The 15255-nt window shown below is 46.4% G+C and overlaps 1 protein-coding gene across 1 annotated transcript; it reads left to right on the top strand.

Moving 5' to 3' along the window:
* Window positions 1–1046: 1046 nt before the first annotated feature.
* On the top strand, window positions 1047–14992 carry LOC124606659 (cuticle protein 18.7-like). The gene is made up of 2 exons (XM_047138664.1): window positions 1047–1183; window positions 14050–14992. Exons 1-2 carry the CDS (start codon window positions 1172–1174, stop codon window positions 14836–14838), a joined length of 801 nt encoding a protein of 266 aa, XP_046994620.1. The 5' UTR covers window positions 1047–1171; the 3' UTR covers window positions 14839–14992.
* Window positions 14993–15255: the final 263 nt, after the last annotated feature.

The following is a 15255-nucleotide window of genomic DNA, read 5'->3' on the forward strand; positions in this document are numbered from 1 at the left end:
GGAGGACTGCTGAAATGTTGTGCTCAGATGACAGTTTGATCCGGCTGGAAACACGACAAGAATTTGAGAAATTTGAATGTTAGGAAATCTTTTCTGGAGGTACTTGTCTGGATGTGACACGTGGATGGTAGGCCATTGAGACAAGAAGAGAAGAGAAGCTTTTGAAATATAGTGTTGCCGAAGAATGCTGATGATCGGATGGATAAATCGAAATGCAAATGGGGAGAACTGAATCGAACTGGGGAAAAATATATTTGTGACACAACTTGATTGAAAGAAGGGGTCCGTTAACAGCGCAGATCTTGAGACATCAAGGGATAGTCAGTTTCGCAATGGAAAGATGAGGCAGTGGGGTGGATTGTAAAGGGGACCAAGATCTTAATACGGTAAGCAGGTTCAAATGGATGGATGTTTCGGTAGGTAAGCAGGAATGAGCAGGCTTGCACCGGGTAGACTAGCATGGAGAACTGCACGAAAACTGTCTCCGAAACGGACACTACAACAATAGACATGAGCTTACTGTTAGTCTATAGGTACCATTACAGACTCCTTAACAAACAACCTTGCCAAGTGGATCCCCGAAACAACACAATTCAGCTACTGACCTGGCAATGACAAGGTGTTTATGTCTTAACGAGACTTAATTACATGGCACCGAGTAGCAGCACAAAGAAATAAATATGTAGCGCAGAACGCGCACAATTGTTGCAGATCGGCGGAAGAATGGCAAGAGACTCAGTCAGCCGTTAACAAAATGAAAACTGAATCCACACGAGCGTGCGGGCTAGAGTGGGAAACGCTAAGGACGCAACACAGCAGGTGAACCAGGAGCGCGGACGCTGTACGCTCCGGAGTGACTGCTGAGCTGAGATGCCACAGGCAGTGAGTGCGGCGGCTGGCAGAGCGTCCGGGCCGGCGCTGGCACACGCACTGGCCGAGGAGGCGGTCTTCCCTGCAGAAGGACGGCTCCCTCCGGAGTCCGGAGCAGCCCCTCCGCCTGCGCCGCCGTTGCATCACCGCAGCCACCGCCCGCGATGGTCGAGGACGCCGGCCGAAGACGTGCAGAAGGACGCGCCGTCCAGCCCATCCGCGCCGCCCCATCTCGACTATATAAGCGGGCCGTTTCTCCACCTGAGGCACGCAGTCCACAGAGGAGTACTCCAGCTGCAACATGAAGTTCCTGGTGAGTACCGCAGCTCCTGCACTTGGAGCGATCCAGCTTCTGCATCTGCTCCGCCGGAGCGTGGCGGAGGTTACTTCATTTACATCTACATCTATACTCCGCTAGTGTGTGGCGGAGTGTACTTTCTGCACCACTATCACTCGCCCCCCTCTTTCCTGTCCCAGTCGCGATTAGTTCGCGGGGAGAACTATTTCTAGGAAGCTTCCATGTGGCCTAGAGTATCTCTGTCTTTCCCCATATGTAGAAGGAGGCATTTTATTTGTTGACTCTTCTAGAAACGTACGCTTTTGCCCCTTTTAGCCTCTGCGGCATCGTCTGTCATTTGAGTTGGTTTATCGTCACTGAGACGCTTTCTTACTTACTAAATGAACCTGTAACGAAATGCGCTGCTCTTCTTTGGATCGTCTCTATTTCCCCAACGAATGGCTCTGAGCACTGTGGGACTTAACTTCTGAGGTCATCAGTCCCCTAGAACTTAGAACTACCTAAACCTAACTAACCTAAGGACATCACATATACCCATGCCCGAGGCAGGATTCGAACCTGCGACCGCAGCGGTCGCGCGGTTCCAAACTGTAGCACCTAGAAGCGCTCGGCCACACCGGCCGGCTTTCCCCAATGAATCCTATTTGGTACCGATACCTTACTGACGAGCAATATTGAAGTAGCGATCGAACGAAATTTTGTTAAGGTACCTCATTTGCTGATAGACTAGTTCAAATTCAAATGGCTCCAAGCTCTATGGGACTTAACATCTGAGGTCATCAGTCCCCTGGACTTGGAACTACTTAAACCTAACGAACCTAAGGACATCACACACATCCATACCTGAGGCAGGATTCCAACCTGCGACCGTAGCTGCAGCACGGCTCCGGAATGAAGCGCCTAGAACCGCTAGGTCACAGCAGCCGGCGATTAGTTTCATGCCTTTTCATTTCAGTCTCTGACCACAATATGAATTCTTTAGACGATGACCCGTTTCAGTCTGTATTGACCATCATCAGATCTTTGTTACACCGTGCCCTAAAGTGTTACGTCCATAATGGCATCGTCAAAACATATAAATATATCACTTTAGGACATGATCTAAAAAAGATCTGAGGATGGTCAATACAGACTGAAACCGGTCATCGTCTAAAGAATTCATATTGTGGTCAGAGACTGAAAAAAAAAGCATTTTACAGTATTGGATCACTGTTTGTATATGCGATTATGTCGCAGTTGGTGAGACTAGTTTCACATAACTAACCTCAGGACATCATACACATCCACGCCCGAGGCAGGATTAGAACCTGCGACCGTAGCAGCAGCGCGGAGTCGGAATGAAGCGCCTAGAACCGCTCGGCCACAGCGGCCGGCGATAGACTAGTTTCCTGAGGATTCTCCTAATAAATCTCAGTCTGGCATCAGCCTTTTCAGCTATTAGTTTTATTTAGTCGTTCCACATTAAATCAATTCTTATGTATACTCCTAAATATTTTGTGAAAGTAACTGGTTCTACTGATTGTTCTGCCCCCATGTAATGATACAGTAATGCGTCTTTCTGTCTGCGTATACTTCTATTTATTTACCTTGAGGGTCAACAGCCTGTCCTGCACCATTCGCCGATCTTCTGCAGGTCTTCCTGCATTTCGCTACTGTTTACTAGTGTTTCGACTTCTGTGTATACAACAAAATCATCCACGGAAATCCCCATAAAACTTCCGATGCTATCTACTATGGAACTTATGGCGCTGTAACACTCCCTTGGAGTATCCTCGTTGTCACTTTTACATACAATGACTTCGCTGCTTTGGGAATGACATGCCGTGTTCTGTTTAGTAGAAACTCTTCAGCCAATCACACAGTTAGTCTGATATTCCTTGCGCTCTCATTTTGCTCAGTAGGCAGCAGTGCGGGTCTGTATAGAAAGCCTTATGGAAGTAAAAGAACACGGCATCTATCTGGGCGCCTGTATCTACCTCCTTTTAGTTCTCGTGAACGAACAGAGCAAGTCGGGTTTTCCATGAGCGTTGTTTATGGCTCCCATATTGATTCCTACAGAGCAGAATTTCGGTCTCCAGGAACGACATAATACGCGAGCATAAAACATGTTCCAAAATTCTGCAACTGACCGATGTCTATAGCTTTGTGTGTCTAAAAGACGACCCTTCTTGAGAACGGGAATCACCTGCGCTTTTAATCGTAACTGTAGTAACGTGTCACTCTTTCACCAGAGGAAGAGCACGTTCTTTCACACACTTTATTCAGGAACGTACTGGTATTCCGTCAGGTTCAGTGGCCTTCCGTTTGTTGAGTGATTACGTTACTTTTCTATCCGGGAGTCACTTAATTCGATAACTGTCATTATGAAGCCCGTGCAATAATCAAAACTCTATAACTGTTATTACGAAGTTGGTTCGATGATTTAAATACCGAAACGCAGTACGATCTTCCTTAGAGCAATAGACACCTGGGAAGTTCCTTATTGAACTGTCACCTACACAGTCGCTTTCTTAGTTAGATGAAAATAGGTATTATGTGCTCCATGATTAAGAACTTTAGCTGCTGTTGTTAAGTTGTTCGTAGGCTTTTTGAATGAGTGTCAGTTTTGGAAACTTCCTATCAGATTGAAACTGTTGGCCACACTAAGAGGAAACCCACACCCTTGCCTGTGGTGAGCAGTAGTCTTACCCAGGTGTGACTCACGATTTGCTCAGCTTCACTTCTGCTAACTCCTCCCCCCCCGTCCCCACCACCACCACCCGCTCCCCAAACCCTATTTTACTAACAGAAACTCTCCTGCACACCTCGCTGGACTAACAGTCCAGGAAGATTTTTAGAAAAACGCCTGTGAAATTATTAAAACAAGGTGGGAAGCTTACAGAAGCGAAGCTTCGACAGCGATGGATTGCTCAATAGGTAAAAATGTAGGCAGCGGAAACAGAGCCCTGTGTTCGTGTCGTGCTATGGCCTACAATTCAATTTGCCAATGAAAACAGCACACACTCCGTGAGAGAATGAAACATGCATTCTGGGATCTGTTAGTTTATCAAACATCACGCAGTTGAAGAAAAGTTGTAGTTTACTCCATCAACTTACATTTCCATTGGATGTAATCCTCTTTCGCCAACTGCACTCTTCTAATTCACCCTGCTCTCTATCAGTGATCTCATTCCTGTGATTTGCGATCACTGAAGCAGTTGTAGGCTGATTAGGATAGCTCATTCATTCATTGAGTGAAACTTTTCACCGCCGCCTACGTAGAGCAATTTCGGTTAACTTTGTTTCTAGACTAAATATTTATATCAACATAATGATTTTATACCTTACGGCTATGTCGCTTGATACAGACGTACACAACTTATTTTTCTGTTTTAGTATATTCTTGTGTTGTCGCCGTACGTATGAATGCATTTATTTTTTACCCCCCCCCCCCCCCTCTATATGAGATGCCACTGGTGATGGACTATATGCCCCTATACCAGTCTCCAAATAAACACTATTCAAGTGCTGTTCATATCATACAATAAGAAGTTGTTAACCACAAGCTGTGAATCAGCCAGCACACTAGATTGCCTCCACTTTTCGTTTTCTGTTTCAAAGTGTTTAGCTTAGAAACCTGTACAAATCGACTCATACGAATACGGGAACTAACGAAAAGCCTTTAGACAAATCCTTTCAAAAGCTGGAGTTTAAAAACTAGCATACGTTGTCGTTGTGCTCCTTACAGATTTTCGTCTATCATTATATTGACATTTGGCTTAAGTTATTTGCGACAGCGTAATATAGGACGACGAGTGAAAGACTGCGACACCATTCCTCCTGAGAGCATGCGAAAAATTGAGCTATATCACCTTGTCTGAAACTGGGGCAAATCATGTCAGGACCACGCCAAAGGATAAGGAGAGGACGAAGGATACTGCTGGCATTTCTCCAGTAAGCACTGCGGAATGTTTTGCCAAGGAGCGACGATAGGATCCGCGTGCCTTGAACTGCGTTCATAAAATTTATACATGCTCGACAAGTATGCGGGTACGTGACGTAAGAGAGCTTGCACGCGATTGTCCTGCAGACTGCGGTATACTTATGAAAATAACTCAGCACACATTATTCCTAAAAACATCTAGATTCTGTAAATCGTAACAACTTTATTTGAGTTCCATGCTCATGCTTCCGATCCTAAAGATAAATATTTCTGCACTGTACGCTCTGTATATACTCTTCACTTGTTATTGTATTCGTTAGGGGGTAAATACTTTAGACCTGTGAACTGATACATTATTCTGTAATGGTCTGACGTCATTGAGAATAACTATGGTTCAAATGGCTCTGAGCACTATGGGACTTAACTTCTGAGGTCATCAGTTCCCTAGAACTTAGAACTACTTAAACCTAACTAACCTAAGGACATCACACACATCCATGCCCGAGGCAGGATTCGAACCTGCGACAGTAGCGGTCGCGCGGTTCCAGACTGTAGCGCCTAGAACCGCTCGGCTACTCTGGCCGGCGAATAACTATGCAGATGCTTTTAATGGTAGATATACAGTGATTATATTGTACCTACCACAGAGATTATATTATACCTGCCCACTGCAAGATTGAATGTTGCCTGGCACCGTTGCGGTAACATGACGCGGTAACGAGAGTATATAATCAGAAATGAGGAATTATCGTAGCGGTGGGAAGCACCATAATTGGGGAAATATACTGACATTCGTGACTGTGACAGGAGGCACATTGCCTGGGACTGAGCATTCGCAATCGGCAAAGATATTCACACCTGTCATTGATCGTGGGGCTCACAGACTTCCCCACCTTCTACCTTTGTAATGTAAGATAGGTGTCCCTGTGTGGCAGATATGACGACAGAGTACAGTGTTGCTCCACTCACAAGTGTTTCGGAACACAACGTTCAGAACACGTGTTGAACAGGGGGCTCCGAAGCAGACAGCACCTACGTGTTCTCATGCTTACCCAACAATATCGTCAATGTTTATTGTACAGGATCCTCAAGAATGGGCAGTGTATCAATGGAAACATGCCATCTAGTAGCGTGAATCATGTTTCTTGTTCCATAAACTTTATAGCAGTGCCAGGATATGCCTTCGTGAACGGCTGCACGAAACACGCAACCGGCCACGGACGCTGGTGGAAGGAAAGAAGATTAGTGTTTAACGTCCCGTTGACATAAAGTTTTTTAGGGATGGAGCATAAGCTCGCGATGTTTCAAGGATGGGGAAGGAAAGCGCCCGTGCTCTTTCAAAAGAAGCATCCCGGCATTTGCTAGAGCAACTGAGATAAACCAAGAAAAATCTAAATATGGCTGACCGGACGCGGATTTGAACAATCGTTCTCTCGAGTGCGAGTCCAGTGTGATAACTACTGAGCGACCACTCTCGGTGGAGACAAGGGTAACAAACATTTGGGCTTACAAGTGGTCTGTGGTAGTAACTGAAGACACACCGAGAGCTGTGGGCTAGGTGAACATTATTGGGAACCACATGCACCCCTTCATGCTTGATGCTTCTGCCGACGGTGACGGCGTCATTCCAGCAGGATAACTCTCTGTGGTACAAGGCCAGAATGGTGTTCCGCTGGTCTTAGGAGCCTGATAGTGAACTCACTATGATGTCTTGGCCGCCAAATTCGCCTGATCTCAATCCAATGGAACACATATGGGACGCTGTTGGGTGCCAGCTCTGCACACAAACCACCGGCTCCTAAATTACAGAAACTGAGTGACCTGTGCATAGACGTAAGATGCTACATACGTTCGGTAAGCTACCAAGGCCACAGAACCGGTTTTGTAGTGCACGAACTCGTTAATATCCAGGCAATCACAGTGTTTCGATTCATCGATGTGTATCTGGTGTATGTGTACGTTATTGGATTTCTTTCCATATTTTAGAGATTATTATAAGAAAAGCTCAAGCAGTAAGAGTAATGTAAGGTAGATTACGGGAGCATAACACAAACATTTAGTAAACAGTCACTAGGTTATTTTTACGTCTGTTCACAGAAACTAAGAAATTAAGACTAGGGCTTAACTTTTAAGTAAAAGTGATGCATTTTTCCTTCCCAGTCACAACAGGCGGGTATGCTACGGAAAACTCTCATGAAAACTGTTTCTTATAAGCCAAAATTCCATGCGAGAAAAGAGACGTTTTTGAACCAAGACTCGATCTTTCAAGCTGTTCAGTTTTAATTTCAAGGAGAGGAATATCGAACGCTTACAGTACGTAATGCAACATATTCTTTTTCAGAATGCAGTTTGGTTTTATTCGGGATTCCGCTACACTCACTCATTTTGGGAACAAAACCCTATTATTCAAAATAATCTCCGTTCAGTGCGATGGCCTTACGCCACCTTACTAGCAGGTCCTCCTGTATGCCCGCACTGTACCACTCTACCGGTTGATGTAGGAGGCAACATCATGCTGCGTAAATAAGCTGCCCATCATCCAAGTACTGCTTCCCGAGGAGTGCGGATTACATTGGGTCAGACTGTTGGAAGGCAACAAATGCGAGATCCGGATTGTATGACAGATAAGGAAGAACAGTCCAATGAAGTTTTGTGGCCGACTATGTCAGCACTACCATCACAGATGTCCAGTTGAGCAACGAGGCGTTATACTGTGACCCGTTGATCACATCGAGAGAGAGTGTCTGCACGTTCCAAAAATGCAGCAATCACCGTTGTGTGCGGCCGGCCAGAACCCGGGAGATCTGACAGGTCTGCGCGACCATGTTACCTTGATGACAGACGCCTCGCTCAAAGACTCCCCGTGCTTTTGTTCACTGCCAGATCTGGTAGACATTTTACAAGTGCCTGTGAATATCCGTGATGCTTTGATTTTCCGCCAGATGAAACTCAATGACAGCTCTAATGACAGCTCTCTGCTTGGAACTCACGTCCATTACAGACGCCATTTCCAAGGCTGTGTATAACGCCACCATCGATGGGAATTTCACGACACTTTAGGGGGTGAAACGGGAATATTCCACAGTGTTACACAACTGATTCCACATTTTTGCAACCGAAATCGGTCGAGAAAAAGTTACATTACTTATTGAACGCTCCTCCTACATAGCATAAAAATATAGAGAAATCTAAACTGGCAGACGCTACCTTCGTTTCATGTCAACGGTAGGTATGTGATTTACAATGTGGTGTGTCGTTTGCATCCATGTCGTCTACGATGGATTACAGTAATTGGCGAGGGATGGGAAAAAGATAGTGAATCGTAGTGATGATTGGAGTGCTCAGATGAAGGAATTTAGAGAAACCAAAGGATAACTAAGGTGTGGAATGGATTTGAACAAAGTTTCTCGAGAATAGTCACTGAGACACTTCGGTTAGGTGCTGTTGCTCTCATCTATATAATCTTTCTGAGATTTGTTGATAAGATGGCTGTATTTGTCACATGCAATTCAGATTTGAATATTTTGACGACTGCATCTTATAGTCAAATATGGGAAATGTTCCAAGATGCACTATGCCTCTAGGAACCCCAAAGAAAACATAAATGATCTGAAATATGCGTAGTATACACATAAATTCAGATCTGAAGGGTACTATTTCCAAGCATTAATCCCGACTTGCAGGGTCTGCTGGTTAATCGGATGTGGCATGTTAATTCTGAGGGGTAGACAGGTGCCCTTCCTGTCGCCAACTCGTATCCTCTGGGAAGGAAATAGTGCACCGCAAATTTCTGCATCTATTGTAATCCTTGGAATAGTGTAAATGTGTTCAGATGTCTGCGAACCGTGTAGCTGAGGCGCAAAGTGGGGACCAGCCCGGTATTCACTTAGTGGGATGTGGAAAACTACCTAAAAACCACATCCAGACTGGCCAGCACTCCACCCCACGTCGATAATCCGCGGGGCTGGTGCGCCTACCCAAGTCCAAGAACCAGCGCGTTAGCGTATATGAAGTGTACTGACACATATTTTTAGTGTCTGTGAGAAAACGGGAGCTGCGTATTTTTCAACCAAACAAAGAGGCACGGAACTAGATGAGCATCGAGCATTTCACAGAGAATGGCGCAGAAAGCCTCGATGTTGCTGTATCTATCGCTTCGCTTATGCCAGATATTCGAATGCGACTGAAACTAGAAACTTTTGTTTATGTGGACGGCGCTGTTCCCATTCAGTTCCCATATTCTTTCTTATCACCATGTTGGAAAACATATGGAAAAAAATATCGTCTCAACTGAAGTTACAGTTGGACCTGTCAATGTTACTTTATGAAATGGGGCGCCTTTCTGTACCCGCTGTGCTGTGCTAGACAGCGGGGAACGAGACAAATAGCCTCTGCCTTACGCAGTCGCTAATTAACGACGCCGTGTCGTCACAGGCCTAGCTGCACTGTTTGTACACAGAAGAAGGCCAAGGTCATAATCACTGTTCTATCCTCTTATTACGAACTAGTGACTCATGACAAAAGCTGTTTTCTGGTATGCTGCAAGAAGAAAGAGCCAAGATGGTGACCTTGATTCTAAACAGGATTTTCTCAGTAAACGTGTGCATTACAGAGCCGTTTGACACAAATACTTTTTCTTTAAAACAAGCTAAGATTTAATTTAACACTGTTCTTATTTACTTAGTTACTTATATTATGCGTTTGTAGTTGATAAAATTTGCAAACTTCTGGTAGTACTCAAGAAGAAGAAGATTAGTTAGCGTGAAAACGGACGTGAATTACATTCTTTGGCCTCTGTACCCTGTAACTGAGAAATATATCGGAGTCATTAGTCAGTGCCTTTCGGCAAGATTAAGTAAATGTTCTTTATTGTATATGGAATTTCTTGTGTTTTGGGTAATCGACACTGGTACTCCAAAGTTAGAGTAATCGACAGATCATAGACCGAAAGGAACCAACAGCACTAGGGTAAGGAAGCAACAGCATTACCTACGTAATACAATTCCGAGAAATTGTTTTCATAGGAAGTCACGTGTGGTGCGAGTGGCGGTAAGAAGGCAAAATAAGTCTCTTAAACCATTTCCTCGGTTTCACATATCTTGGCGTGGTGGAATATTGTACCCAAAACATCTTTAGTGCGCTCATAACTGGCGTGACGTTCGACACGTAATTCTTACAGTTTACAAGAAATAATCAAAACGCACGAAAATCACTGCTGCTATGTTAATATTTGTTGTATCTGCACCTTACTAATACACAGTGAAAAATGACATTTTCTTATGTTGTTTCTGAAGCTCTATATCCACAGTATGCCGTGCATTTCAATTACTTGATACGTTTTTCATTTTAATATTGAATAACTTTATTCTTTTGCAATCGAAATAGAGAGGAATGAGTAACAGAAAAGCAAAGAATTTATTCCTCAGTCGTTATGATCACTTATCTCTCCTTTCATCTCTGTAAATAACATGTCTTTGTGTTAACTGTGACAGTAGAACACGAGGTTTAGAGAGTACTCCAGTGACACCAACATCCCCTGGCCTGCGCTGACTGCTACCACCATGCATATCGGTAAAAAGAATACAGAACTAGGCCAATCTGGTAGTGCTCTATCGAATAGGCACGTAAGTCTCCGATTTAACAATAATTCTGTTTGAAAGGAGAAACAAACCGACGGATTTCAGAAGTCGTATGAAAGACATGAGTAGGATTTGTTTGGGCTGACACCAGCTACACAATGCAAAAACTAAATTGCAAATATCTGCCAAAACGCTAGAGGCAGTGCGCCTGATGAATCGTGGGAGAGACATCCGGTATACACCGCCAAGCGTCAGGCATTAATAAATATCATAAGTGTGTACCCTGTGGTATTACGCTAGTAACAGAGACATGAAATCGTGGATTTCAGAAGGTATCACGCATACAAAACAGTTTCTGAGTTTTAATCAATGGAATGGGCTATTCTCTGTACAATTATGCGAGAATAGCTTCGGGGGAGAATCGCATCTAGCCATTGCAGCCATTTTTCATATGTTACAAAGACCGGATTCGTCCTGTATAGGAAACCGAATTTTGGTTTTCTGTGATTTCTCTGAATCACTGCAGGGGAGTTAGTCTAATTATGCATTCAACAGAAAAAGTAGAGCATCTCTGTCCAAATGAGTCTATGTACCATAGTTCTTCTGTTCCCTTTTTAGGCTGTTATGTAAATAACACTAAGTTATCAAAGAATAACTAATGCTGTGATTATTCAGATTTTCCTGATGTTATGTTGACGTGTTAAATAATCTGGCCTTCAGCCGGTCATTCTCGTTGTTCTGCACGATATTTCGTCGGAGTGAATCACTGGCTTTTCAGGTGCTCCCTGGGCATTAAAAACATGTGTCAGTACCCTTCGTATACCCGCCAGGGTTGCCGAGACCGCTAATGCGCTGCTTCCTGGACTTGGGTAGGACCGCCGACCCCGCGCATTACCGACGAGTGGCGGTGTGCCGGCCAGCTTGGATGTGGTTTTTAGGTGGTTTTCCACATCCCACTAAGTGAACATCGGGCTGGTCCCCACGTTCCGCCTCAACTACACGGTTCGCAGACATCTGAACACATTCGCACTGTTCCAAGGATTACACTAGATGCAGACAGTTGTGGTACACTAATTCCTTCCTGGCGACAGGAATGGCATCCGGCTACCCCTCAAAATTAACATGCCACATCGGATCAACCAGCAGACCCCGTAATTCGGTATTAATGCTTGGAAAGAGAGAGAGGGAGAGTACCCTTCGGATCTGAATTTACCTCTATACGGTGTTGCAAAAAGGTATGGCCAAACTTTCAGGAAACATTCCTCACACACAAATAAAGAAAAGATGTTATGTGGACATGTGTCCGGAAACGCTTAATTGCCATGTTAGAGTTCATTTTAGTTTCGTCAGTATGTACTGTACTTCCTCGATTCACCGCCAGTTGTCCCAATTGAAGGAAGGTAATATTGACTTCGGTGCTTGTGTTGACATTCGACTCATTGCTCTACAGTACTAGCATCAAGCACAACAGTACGTAGCATCAACAGGTTAGTGTTCATCACTAAAGTCGTTTTGCAGTCAGTGCAATGTTTACAAATGCGGAGTTGGCAGATGCCCATTTGATGTATGGATTAGCACGGGGCAATAGCCGTGGCGCGGGACGTTTGTATCGAGACAGATTTCCAGAACGAAGGTGTCCCGACAGGAAGACTTTCGAAGCAATTGATCAGCGTCTTAGGTAGCACGGAATATTCCAGCCTATGACTCGCGACTGGGGAAGACCTAGAACGACGAGGACACCTGCAATGGACGAGGCAATTCTTCGTACAGTTGACGATAACCCTAATGTCAGCGTCAGAGAAGTTGCTGCTGTACAAGGTAACGTTGACCACGTCACTGTATGGAGAGTGCTACGGGAAACCAGTTGTTTCCGTACCATGTACAGCGTGTGCAGGCACTATCAGCAGCTGATTGGCCTCCACGGGTACGCTTCTGCGAATGGTTCATCCAACGATGTGTCAATCCTCATTTCAGTGCAAATGTTCTCTTTACGGATGAGGCTTCACTCCAACGCGATCAAATTGTAAATTCTCACAATCAACATGTGTGGGATGACGAGAATCCGCACGCAATTGTGCAATTACGTCATAAACACAGATTTTCTGTGAACGTTTGGGCAGGCATTGTTGGTGATGTCTCGATTGGGCCCTATGTTCTTCCACCTACGCTCAATGGAGCACGTTATTATGATTTAATACGGGATACTCTACCTGTGCTGCTAGATCATGTGCCTTTACAAGTACGACACAACATGTGGTTCATGCACGATGGAGCTCCTGCACATTTCAGTCGTAGTGTTCGTACGCTTCTCAACAACAGATTCGGTGACCGATGGATTGGCCTCCACGCTCTCCTGACCTCAACCCTCTTGACTTTCATCTATGGGGGCATTTTAAAGCTCTTGTCTACGCAAGACCGGTACGAAATGTAGAGACTCTTCGTGGTCATATTGTGGACGGCTGTGATACAATACGCCATTCTCCAGGGCTGCATCAGCGCATCGGGGATTCCATGCGACGGAGGGTGGATGCATGTATCCTCGCTAACGGAGGACATTTTGAACATTTCCTGTAACAAAGTATTTGAAGTCACGCTGGTGCGTTCTGTTGCTGTGTGTTTCCTTTCCATGAATAACGTGATTTGAAGAGAAGTAATAAAATGAGCTCTAACGTGGAAAGTAAGCGTTTCCGGACACATGTCACTATAACATATTTTCTTTCTTTGTGTGTGAGGAATGTTTCCTGAAAGTTTGGCCATACCTTTTTGTAACACCGTGTTTACTATGCATATTTCAGATGCTCCTTGAGACTGGGTCTTGGGTGGTTCGGGTCCAGTATTTGTGCCTGAACGGCACAAGGCGCTCTGTTTTCTGTCCGCGCCACATCAGGAGCTCAGTCCGCAGTCTGCGGAAAGATAACGAAGTGCCTAGAACCGTCAAAGTATAAATACTGGACCCGATCCACCCAAAGACTTGTCTCAGGGAGTATCTAAAGAAGACAGTGAGCCACGCCGTCGAAATATCGTTAGAGAACGAGGCGAACAGCCGTCAGAAGGCCCCTTACTCAACATGTCATTACACCAACGCTAATGCAGTTACACGATTTCGGAGAGTCCCCTTCTTAAAATCTGGAGTTGGCGCAGTGGCTAGCACACTGGACTCGCATTCGGGAGGACGACGGTTCAGTCCCGTGTCCGGCCATCCTGATTTAGGTTTTCCGTGATTTCCCTAAATCGCTCCAGGCAAATGCCGGGATGGTTCCTTCGAAAGGGCATGGCAGACTTCCTAATCCGATGAGACCGATGACCTCGCTGTCCGGTCTCCTCCCCCAAAAACTACCCAAACAATCTTAAAATCTGATGAGGGCGTTACTTGTTGCCAGGTGGTACTGAGCGCCTTCGTAGCGGCAGCGCTGGCTCGTCCCGGATACCTGGGAACGGGCCTAGCGGGCCTGCTCGCCAACGGCGTCGGGGCTCCAGCGCTGGCCGCACCTGGCGTCGTGGCTCCAGGCCTCATCGGAGGGGCGGGAGCAGCCTACCTGGGGGCGGGGGCGGCCCTGCTGGGAGCGGGAGGCGCGCCCGTGGGTGGCCCCGCCAACATCGTCATCGGACCCGACGGCGTTCCCGCGGACACCCCTGAGGTGGCGGCCGCCAAGGCCAGCCACGCGTCGGCCGTCGCGCAGACGCAGGCGCGAGACGCCGCCCAGGCCGCCGCCGACGCCGCAGCGGGCATCTACGCCGGAGCCGGCGCTGGCGTCGGCGCCGGCGTGGGGGCGGGGTTCGGCGCCGGAGGCGGCGCTCCGGGCGCCGGTCTGGCCCTGTACGGCCCGGCCAACATCGTGATCGGCCCCGGCGGCGTGCCGCTCGACACCCCCGAGGTGGCGTCCGCCAAGGCGGCCCACGCTAGCGCCGTGGCGCAGACGCAGGCCCGCGACGCCGCTCAGGTCGCCGCCGACGCCGCCTCTGGTGCTGCGTTCGCCGGTGCCGGGTTCGCCGGGGTTGGTCTGGCCGCTGCAGTTCCTTCTGCGGGTCTGGCGCGCTACGGCCCGGCCAACATCGTGATCGGGCCCGGTGGAGTGCCGCTGGATACCCCTGAGGTAGCTGCCGGGAAGGTGGCCGACGCCGTCGCTCACCTGCACGCCAAGGCCCGTCTGGGACTCATCGCAGGCTGAGAGAAACTTTGGTTCCACGACTGAAAGTTCCCCTGTATTTTGCTCAAGACGACCGGCCACTCAGTACTCATGCTGTATATAATAATTTATAATTTTTCTACAATGTGATGTAAACACTTTGCAATAAACAGAGTAACCTCTGGAAAACCAGAAATGTTACTAAAAATAATTTATCTGTTAGAAACTGGTAGCCCCAATTCTACAATTCTAAAGACACGAAAGCCGAAAAAGAGTGCAACAGGTTGTAGCCTGTCCGTGATGTAAAGCAACCATTGAGCAAGCAGTAAAGAATACCAATGACAAAAATGCGAGAGGAATTGAAGTTTGGTGAGAACAAATGAAAAGTTTTGGGTTTGCTGATGACATTATAATTGGATCAGAGACCACTGAGGACTTGGAAGATGTTCAACAGAATGG

The sequence above is a fragment of the Schistocerca americana genome, chromosome 3 (assembly GCF_021461395.2).
Source record: "Schistocerca americana isolate TAMUIC-IGC-003095 chromosome 3, iqSchAmer2.1, whole genome shotgun sequence".
NCBI classification, from domain to species: Eukaryota; Metazoa; Arthropoda; class Insecta; order Orthoptera; family Acrididae; genus Schistocerca; species Schistocerca americana.